General features: G+C 40.6%; 1 protein-coding gene across 1 annotated transcript; it reads left to right on the top strand.

Moving 5' to 3' along the window:
• The first annotated feature begins 4,070 nt into the window (after nt 1-4,070).
• Nucleotides 4,071-10,803, top strand: LOC145692380 (uncharacterized). The gene is made up of 2 exons (XM_081767678.1): nt 4,071-5,433; nt 10,772-10,803. The coding sequence occupies exons 1-2, from the start codon at nt 4,071-4,073 to the stop codon at nt 10,801-10,803; spliced, it is 1,395 nt and encodes a 464-aa protein (XP_081623804.1).
• The last annotated feature ends 371 nt before the right edge of the window (nt 10,804-11,174 follow it).

Genomic DNA, 11,174 nt, shown 5'->3' with positions numbered 1-11,174 from the left:
AGAGATTATCAACGCACCGGCAATGTCGAATCCTTACGGCTTCATAGACAATTTCAACGGACAGTCCGAAATTACATACGGGCATATAAACAACGGCGTTGGATAGACACTTGCAATAAACTTTCAGATACTGCTCACCCCACGAAATTTTGGAAAAGATTCAACATCCTAACAGGGAAAAAGACACATACACCATATCCATTAATTCACCATGAAGAAGCTCTTCATACCGATAAAGATAAAGCGGACGCCTTTGCCGATTATCTACAAACCATTTTCACTCCTCTACCACCTACTAATCAGTCAAAAACTCATCCAGTCGAAAAAGTTAATTTTCAGTCTCCTCACCTTCAACCAAATCCATCCCACTCTCTTCCCGCTAACCATCCACTTACAGCTCCCATCACCACAGTCGAAATTCAAGACACCATAGCACGAAAACGCAATACTGCCCCTGGATTAGATGAGATCACATATCGCCATATCAAAGAAGGACCGTATATTCTCCTACACCTCTTAGCTCTCATTTTTACATTTATACTCAGAACAGGTTACATACCGTCTCACTAGAAAACCTCGAAAGTTCTAATGTTTCAAAAGCCGGACAAACCTGCCAATAGCATTCCTTCTTACAGACCAATTCAATTAACATCAATTTACAGCAAAATTCTTGAACGTATTCTCGTTCACAGGCTCCATCAACACCTCTCTGTTAAAAACCTTCTCCCGAATCATCAAGCAGGCTTTCGTCCAAATTACTGTATCAACGACCAACTTTTACGAATGCTCACTATCATAACTGATCATTACAATACCATCAAACCATCCTGCTTAGTATTATTTGATCTTGAGAAAGCATTTGATAAAGTTTGGCACCAAGGTCTCATTGCTAAATTGTTGAATTTCAAACTTCCTCTCGCCTACGTACGTTTTATTTATAATTTTCTCTCTTGCAGATTGGCCTATATCTCAATCAACAGTGCTCTTTCACATCCCATCTTTCTACATTCCGGCGTGCCTCAGGGTTCAGCACTTTCTCCTTTATTATATCTTCTATATGTTGCAGACTTACCGCCACTTCCAGACAACATCCAACTTTTTCAATACGCAGACGATACAGCCTTCCTTGCCTTAGGGAACACAGTACAGCAAATTAATACCGCTATGCAGTCTGCTATCAACTCCTTCGTCAGCTGGTGCAACCAGTGGAGGCTCAAGATAAATCCAGATAAAACACAAACATTATTTCTTCTTCCTCCAGGAAAACGTAGTAAAATTCAGAAAAATCCAGCTTATCTCAATTTAACCGTTGACGACACTCGCCTGACACCCGCTAATTACGTTAAATATCTTGGTCTCACCATCGACAAACACCTTACCTGGCGTCCTCATTTAAAGACGGTTGTCGCTAAAGCTTATAATAGATTGAATCTATTACGACGCTTAACTGGAACGACTTGGGGCCTCAAATCATCTGTCGTCCTAAACACATACAAGGTTTTTCTCCGGCCAATACTAACGTATGGGTTCGTGGCTTGGATTAACGCCTCTCCCTTTTATTACGAGAAACTAAAAATTCTTGAACGTCATGCATTACGTATTGCATTCCGCATTAAATTACCCAGCCCTACACATGAACTTTATGAGCGCCTAACTTTTCCCCACATTTTATACCACCTCGAAACACTCCGACTGAAGTATATTATTAAACGGTTCGAGGAACGACATGCCCTCCTCTTAGATACTATGAAATTTGATATAGCTTATACCCCCTCTCACCCCCTTCATCATACTTCACTCTCCCTTCTATTTTCTTTATATCATTACACTTTACCCCCTGATCATACCGATCTTCATGCCGTTGCTGCTTATAAAACAGACTATTATTCACCTCTCATCTTTCCATCCTATGTTGCACAGTAGTCCTTTTGTTCTAACAGGGTTCCCACTGTCTCCATCATGGTCCTGAGCCACCCCAGGACCGGAAGATAAGCTCATTCGTCCACTAACATATCCCACGTGTTGTGATGTCCGATGCACTTCATTTCCATCTCATATATTCCCCTCATTTATGATTATAGCATTAAAGCTATAATGTCCTTCATATGATCACATAACCAAAATAAAGGCAATGCCATCGCTTGAAATAGTACCTACTCCCCATCCTTATGATTATAGCATAATGCTATAATGTCTGCAGTTGTATCATAGATTCACATCTATTTCTATATTTATCCTCGTAATATACCTGTTGTTTATTTTTTTTGTTTGTTTTTATTGAAGCTAATAAATAAAGAATGTACTCATAGACCAGCACTATATACCTTCTACCCACAATCCTCTTCCTTCTCTTCCCATATAAAGGGCATAACCCTTTGGGGGAGCTAGCCATCAAGCTAGCAAAAAAAAACGCTTAGAATTGGGATCTCAACTCAGAAGTCACAATCGATCTTCGATTCATAGGTCTGAGAAGAATTACTAACGCTCTGAGAGCTACTAATATTATTTTTGTTCACTCAGGGAGGATTGCTCTGCTACAGACAATCGACATCCCCTTGAAGTCCGTATTGTTGACTCAAGTGGGAGCCCGTGGCTATCATCATCCATTCTCTTCATCATCTATTTTGTGGAGGGCCAGTGTTCGCACTGACCGACATCTCCGCGAGGACGTATTGCTGCCTCAAGTGAGAGCCACAGTGGGCTTCCCCTAGCACGTCATCTCATTGCATTTCCTGTCATCTTCATTGTCAGAGTCGTCTAACATCTCAAGGGATGGCATCAGGTGGCCATCCGGGACTACCACCGTTACCTCCGGGTCCGTCTATCGAACCAACCTCGGTGGGTAAGAAGGCCGACCGCAGACAGCAAACTACATCTCAAGGCAAGAATACTGGTAGATCCCGCTCTCGTACACCGGATAAAGCCAACAGCACTTCTCATCAACCACCGACTAAACGCCATCATACTGTAAGTGATTCTGAACAATCTGTCAGTTCAATGAATCTAGACGACGACAAAGAATTCCCATCTATTCAGGATACCTCCAAACCGTGTCTGTATTCATTTCTGCTCACCAATTTTGACACCAAGTTTGACAATACAAAGCTAGCCTTCCAACAACTTGTAAAATATCTGCCACGCGCTTCTGTAGCACAGATAGTTCGCACTCGAAACGGAATCATTTTCAAATCTTACGATTCTACTTTCTTAACTACTGTGCGAAATAAGTGCAGCTTTGAAATTTTTGGTAAGCACGCCAATATGAAGCGCCTCGAACCTAAGACATTTCGTCAAGCACCGCCACCACGTAAAACACCGGCTCTTTCGGTTGTCATTAGAGGGGTTGACCCTTCTCTAACCGACGACGAGGTCATGGAAGAACTTACTCTTGAGGGACACTCCATTGTAAAATGCCTTCGTATTAAAAACGATCAAGGAGCTACCTATATGGTACGAATATTAACCAATTCTCAAACCACTATTGATGATCTTCTTACTCATGGCGCCCTCATCTATAAAAAGAAACATCGCGTAGAGCCATCGAAATCGCCGCCACCTTTACCATTAAGATGTGAGCGCTGCCAAGCATACAATTCACATCCAACATCGAAATGCACGCAGCCAAGCAAGTGTGGGTACTGCAGTGGAAACCACGAAACGAAAGCTTGCAATAACCTAACGAAGCCACCTCAATGCTCTACGTGCCCGGAACAACACCCCACATATAGCTATCGCTGCAAAGCACGGCCAACGGCCGAACCTTTAAATCCGGAGCTCACTGTTCCGCTGCGACCCGTCCTGCCTGACATTCAACACAATGTACCACCCCAACCTCTTGGCGAAGCAATTTCCATCCATCAACTCCTTTCGTTCTTTACCATCGCATTGCAAAATATTCATCCTTTTCTACGTCAACATATTCTCCAGGTGATCAATCACGCAGCCCGCATCATCTTTAAATATTCTTTCCAAGCTACTTACTCTGGACCTCATGTCTATTTTCATGCCACCCCTCTTGACGAATTACATGTCTCCTCCGACACTTCCAACACTACTCCTGCACCTTAATCATGGGTATTTCATTACTGTTTCTTAATATTCGGTCACTTACTTCCCAGTACACTCTCTTCGAACAGCTACTTCTAGAAGAAACTATTCAGGCTTTCCTTCTGAACGAAACTCTCCTTACTCCATCTATGACGTTCAGGATACCTCGCTACACCCTACTCCGTTCAGATTCTACCATTGCAGCACGCCGAGCAAACGGAGGAGTGGCCATTGGCTTCCATCCTTCGATTAGTCACCGCCAATATCATCCTGCATTGATTAATGTTCCAGAGTATCTCATTACTACGTTGTACTTCCACTCCCTTTACGTTACCATAGCTACCATATATGTACGCCCTGGACATCCCATCCCACGCTCATTCTTTCTTTACATCTCCAATAACTTTAAATATTATATCATAATGGCCGACATCAATATTCACAGCCGTCCAGCTAATCAGAAACAAAGCTTCCTTGACTTCATTACTACTCATACCACCGGCCATGTTTTTGATATACCTAAAGCAACCAGACCCATCACGAATACCACACCTGACGTAGTTATTTCTTCTGGCAATCTCTTCCAGCGTTGCTCACTTGAAGTGCTCGATTCCATAGGTAGTGATCACCTTCCTATCAAACTTCATATCGATCAACCGCAGGCTCCTACTCTTCGTTTGCTCCCTGAACCTCGTCGTGTTCCACGATTTGATCAAGCCAAGTGGGATGACTATCGCACTACTATTGCTGAAGATTTGGTTACCATCGAGCCTCCTACTACCGAAGATGATCTGTACGCACGGGTCTCTGAAATCACTCATTCCATTCATCACGCTTCTGACCTTCATATACCCAAAACTGAAATATCCAGGTACCAACCACGTTTACCGCCAAACTACCTACCTCTCATACATCGTTCTCGCGAATTCTTTCGCAAATATCAGCGCACTGGTAACCTAGAAGCTCTTCGTCATCATCGCCAACTTCAGCGCACTGTACGTAACTACGTCAAGGCACATAAGCTTCGCAACTGGGTGAAGACGTGTAACAACTTAGCTGAAACTTCACACCCTACTAAGTATTGGAAGCGATTTCATATGTTGACTGGGAAGCTTACTCGCACACCATATCCGCTGTTAGTAAATAACCAACCATTACACACAGACGAAGAGAAAGCGAACGCCTTTGCAGACCACCTGCAGACTACCTTCACCCCATTCCCATCTGATTTTGTTCAAAGACATCCTACTGATCGCTTGAACTTATCATCTTCATATCTACAACCCAGCGCAGCACACATTTTTCCAGACGATAATCCTCTCACAGCTCCAATTTCTACATCTGATATCGCCACCGTCGTAAACCGCAAGCGCAACACAGTTCCTGGTATCGACCACATAACTTATCGTCATATCAACGAGGCTCCTTATTGTCTTCTTCTGCTTCTTTCATATATATATTCTTTTATTCTCCGGACCGGCTACATCCCCTGTGACTGGAAGACTTCTTCCAGTCTCATGTTTCTTAAGCCCAACAAACCTCCAGATTCTGTTGCTTCTTACCGTCCAATACAATTAACCTCCGTTTTTAGCAAAATTCTTGAGCGCATCATTGTCATCAGACTACATCACCATCTTTCTCAATATAATCTCTTGCCTGTACACCAAGCTGGTTTCCGACCTAATTTCAGCATCAATGATCAATTGCTCAGACTTCTCAACCTAATCACAAATCATTATAACACTGCTCGGCCTTCATGCCTCATTCTTTTTGACCTAGAGAAGGCTTTTGATAAAGTGTGGCATTTAGCCCTCATGTTCAAACTTCACCGTTTTAGGCTTCCACTCTGCTACCTCCGTTTCATTTTCCATTTTCTTTCTAACCGCCTATCTTATGTTACCATCAATAGTTCTTCATCACATCCGATCTTTATCCATTCTGGTGTACCTCAAGGCTCCGCTCTCTCGCCTCTTTTATATCTTCTGTTTGTAGCCGATATGCCAACCCTTCCTCCCAATGTTCATACTTTTCAATATGCAGATGACACTGCCTTTCTTTGCACAGCCAGAACTATTCAACAAATCAATTCTGCAGTCCGCCTAGCAATAGACTTTTCTCCGATGGTGTGCTAAGTGGCGCCTTCATATAAACTCGACTAAGACTCAAGCTATCGTCTTCATACCACCTCGAAAACGTTCTCGAGTTCAGAAAAACCCCAATCTACTTAATCTAGAGGTTCATGGCACACGAATATCACCTACTAAACATGTTACCTATCTTGGTATCATAATCGATCATCACTTAACTTGGCGGCCCCATCTTCAAGCAATCATTCGTAAAGCGTATGCTCGGCTCAATTTACTAAAACGTCTAGTTGGTACCACATGGGGATTGCAACCCACTACAATCCTTAATACGTATAAGCTATTCTTACGTCCAGTTCTAACTTATGGTCATCCCGCTTGGGTTGCTGCACTACCTTTTTTCTATCAGAAATTACAAGTTCTTGAAAGGCACGCATTTCGTCTGGCTTATAGGATCAAGCTTCCCAGTCCGACACAGGAGCTTTACGACCGTATCTCTTTTCCTACCATTCTCCGTCATCTTGAACAGTTGCGACTAAAGTTCATCACAAACCGGTTTCAGCAACGTCATCCATTACTTCTAGATACTATGGATGCCGACCGCCACTATGATTTAGGATATCAATTTTCTACTTGCCCTCTATCCCTACTCTTCTCTTTATATCTCAAAACCATTCCACCAGACCATCCAGATCATTTTGTCGCTTCAGCTTATTCTTCTGATCACCTTCCATTTCATATATCACCTACATATGCTGCACCGTAACCTATTGTGCTAACAGGGCTCCACTTGTCTACATTACTGTCCAGAGCAGCCCCTGGACAAGAAGATAATCTGCATTCGTCTCACTAACATATCCTTGTGTTGTCCTGTCATATGCACTTCATTGTCATTTTTTCCCAGTCCTCATGATTATGAACAAAGTTCATAATGTCCAATGAAATTGAATAAAATGCAATAAAAGCAATAAACTGAAATTATGATCTAAATAAAATAAATGATTCTTTCCGTTTACTCTTACTTCCCATAGACCACCTCCAATATCCTTCCTTCCCCAGTCTCTGCACTCCTCACCCCGGATAGAGGGCGTAACCCTCGCAAGGGAGCTAGCCTTCGGCTAGCACTAAAAAAAAACCCGCTTAGAATTGCATTCCGACACCGAAAAAGCCAATGCCTTTGCGGACTATCTCCAAACCATTTTCACACCGTCAGAACCAGATATCATAGGCAACAATCATCCAGTAGATCAAGTTGATCTTAACTGTCCTTCACTTCAACCTCATGTCTCTCATACACTTCCCAATCATGTTCTTACCGCTCCCATCACAGTATCAGAAATCACCTCTGTCATCCAGCACAAACGCAATACCTCACCAGGCTTCGACTCCATCACTTATCGGCATATTAAAGAAAGCCCCGCTATACTACTCACTCTTCTGGCTTTCATTTATACGTTCATATTACGCACAGGTTTTTTCCCTACAGACTGGAAAGTATCCAAGACCCTCATGTTTCCCAAACCAGCTAAACCACCGTCTGATGTTTCTTCTTACCGACCTATTCAGTTAACATCTACTTTCAGCAAAATATTCGAGCGCATTCTTGTAAAACGCCTACACCCATATTTCCTAGACCGTCAACTACTACCGACTCATCAAGCTGGTTTCCGTCCCTCTTTCTCTATTAACGATCAGTTACTTCGTCTCACAACCCTCATAACAAATCATTACAACTCTATTCAACCATCTTGTCTTGTCGTTTTCGATCTTGAAAAAGCTTTCGACAAGGTTTGGCATATAGCGTTAATTTATAAACTCATTAAATTTCAACTTCCGATGGCATACATTCGCATCATTTATCATTTTCTCGTCTGCCGCATCTCTTACATTGCCATTAACGAACAGCTATCTCATCCACTTTTCCTCATGTGCGGTGTTCCTCAAGGTTCTGCTCTTTCCCCATTATTGTACATCCTGTTTGTTGCCGACCTTTCACATCTTCCTACCGACGTCCACCTGTTTCAATATGCAGATGATACAGCCTTTCTTGCTCTTGGCAAAACTATTCAGGATATCAACCTTTCACTCCAAATAGCCATCGATCGTTTCACCCACTGGTGTTCTAAATGGAGACTCAAGATTAACGCCACAAAAACTCAAGCTATTGTATTCATACCACCCCGTAAACGGACTAAAGTTCACCGGAATCCATCTCTTCTGTCACTTCATGTACATAATACGCCCATCATTCCCACACGAACCGTTAAGTACTTAGGTATCATTTTCGACCATCATCTAACTTGGAAGCCTCATCTTACTCATGTTAAAACTAAAGCCTATAACCGCCTAAATCTCCTCAAACCACTTACCGGCACAACTTGGGGACTCAAAGCACCCGTTGTTCTCAACACATACACAGCTTTCCTTCGACCCATTCTCACATATGGTTTTCCGGCATGGATCTTCGCTTCTTCCTCATACTACCAGACATGCATTCCGCATTGCCTTCCGCATTTCTCTCCCCAGCCCAACCCGTGATTTATATTCCTTAATATCATTTCCTATACTCAGTTACCATCTTGAAAGACTCCGCTTAAAATTCATCACTCAACGCTACACTCATCACCATCCTCTTCTGTTTGAAACTATGCACCATCTTGCACTTCACTCATCACCTGCACGCTATCATAATACTCCACTTCATCTCTTTACACAATATTGTTATACAGTACCTCCCGACCATCTCGATCTCCAGGTCCTCGAAGACTATCGTTTGCATGTCCATCTTCCCCATCTTTTTCCATCCTATGCACAGTGATTCCATTTCACTAACAGGGTTCACCACGTCTCCATTAGCCTAGAGCTACCCCTAGGCAGAAGATAACCTCATTCGTCTTTCTAACAAACTTGTGTTGTGGCGCCAAGTGCACTTCACCTCATCACTCATTTTCATCAAGCTTTATATTTCTCTTTCTTTGCTTTTGTCTCTAACTGTGAGGATACAGCTATATGAGAAGGAATTTTGCACAAGTTAGAAACTTGGAGATTACAATATAGCAAGTCCGAACCAACTAAAGGTAGGGCCAAAACCTGTGATTGAAACACAACATAACTTGGTTCCAAGTTAATAGAGCAAGTCTGATTGTGGTAGCCGAAAGGTATCGCTTTAACAGAATACAACTTAAACAAAATGTCACGTTCTCTAAGAGGTACTTTAAGTTGAGCATAAATGTAAGTATCAGTGATTGTTCAGGATAATAATTTCACAGAGTAATACACATCAATATCAGAAGACGGTATCGCAAGTACCATTCGATGGGTAAACAAAGATTCTTCTAATAAACGTAACTGGGCTTCCAACACATCGTAGGGAACTAAAGTTGGGTCTAATTTTCCCAAGCGGCAACTTTGAACAGCTGTTTCATATTTTTGTAATTCTACCATCTTTAAAATATGCATAGCTAATTGATATATCTCGCCCAAAAGCGAAAAAAGTTGAAGTTGATTTCTATCAGAAAGGCTTTGCAATGATTTAGCTAAAATTTTGGATTGGTCAAGTAGCGTTTTCGAAAATACTTCCATCTTTTGAAAATTCTGGCCTAATTTTGATTGAAATTTTAAGAGTTCCGTAGAAGCATTATGAATATAAATAGAATTATGTAATAATTGCTGACGAAGCTGTAAAACAGTTTCTTCCAATTTATCCTGCTTTTTCTGATAGGATGATAGTTGACCTTGCGTAGCTACACCACAACAATAGGAAAAAAGATTTCCTACAAATCCTAATAAAGCACGTTTAGAACGAGAACCTTCCTTATGCCTATACGGTTCGTTGATAGTCAACAAGTTATTTGCTAGGTGAGAATGTAGGGCATCCAAAGATGAGGCTAGACTACATGTCTGTATCGGGTAAGAGGAATTATCGGCACAATGTAAATCTTTAAACATAGATGAAGCAGGAATAGCCTGCGGAAATTCAAAACTTACATTAAAAAAAAGTGGGGCTGAGTGTTGATAAAGAACTTGCCCATGCAGTTCATTAAAATAGAATCCACTCGATATGGATACCTCTAAGTTTGATGAAACATATGCTACAAAGAAGCACAGGATCATCTGAAAGTATAATACAAAGAAACATACAAAATATAAAATCAAAAGAAAACTATTCCCTTAAAATTACAATAATAATACAGTATAAATGCATAAGTATAAAAAAAATCTACAATGTTTTCTCTTAAATAAGCTAAATCCAAGTTCGTTAGTGAAATAAAATACACCTGCTTAAAAAAAACTTGGAAAAATAAGTTTTTTTTCCATAAACTAACATATATATGTCTCAATTCTTTATTATTATTATTCCCTCTCTTTGCAGTAAATACGTAATTATTAAGTATAGAAGTCACACTAAACAGTATATAACAATAAGCATGTAAAATATAATATAAAATCATGTCATAATTCAGGTCAAATAAATATATTATGAATCCTAGGATTAGTCATGTCCATGAAAAATCAAAATTAGTAAAAGAAATCACAATAGGGATTTTTGAGCTCATAACTATGTAAATAATGTATTCTGAATAAATAACAGTAGTTCAGGTAAATAAAGTATCAAAGATACAAAATCCATTTAATTGCAGATGGTGTTGGCAATTCACAAATTAGGCGTTAAGTCAAAATATGTCAAATATTAGTTCATATGCGCATATGGAAAGAAAAAAAATCCCAAATAATCAATTATGGATGGCCATTCCGTAATTGAAGGGGAAACGTCTAACAGAGATTAGATTAAGTTATCTCAGCGAGAGAAAAAAAAACACACAGTCTAGTCAAAGCTTTTTTTTTTTAAACGGAGATATTCCCGTTATATGTCTTATCTAGAATAAACTAAGCAGACTTATATTCAGTCATAGGAAAATAAATGGAAATATTGTCATAATAGAGATCTTTGTTGTCTTTGTCAAAAACGCAGAAAACAATTCGGTCAAAATCAGCTAAATTTTTCTCCAAAACATTTCGTACTGTTGACAAAGCAATCTTCAC

The sequence above is a fragment of the Thermobia domestica genome, chromosome 8, assembly GCF_964235325.1.
Source record: "Thermobia domestica chromosome 8, izTheDome1.hap1.1, whole genome shotgun sequence".
Taxonomy (NCBI): Eukaryota; Metazoa; Arthropoda; class Insecta; order Zygentoma; family Lepismatidae; genus Thermobia; species Thermobia domestica.
Note: the sequence above shows the minus strand (reverse complement) of the source record. Positions and strands in the feature narration are given on the sequence as shown.

Bases quoted from the DNA above. Each gene is read 5' to 3' on its own strand.
- LOC145692380 (XM_081767678.1), top strand. From the start codon at position 4,071: ATGGGTATTTCATTACTGTTTCTTAATATTCGGTCACTTACTTCCCAG. The intron at 5,434-10,771 runs GTATCGACCACA...ATTTAATTGCAG, and splicing joins CAAGCGCAACACAGTTCCTG to ATGGTGTTGGCAATTCACAA.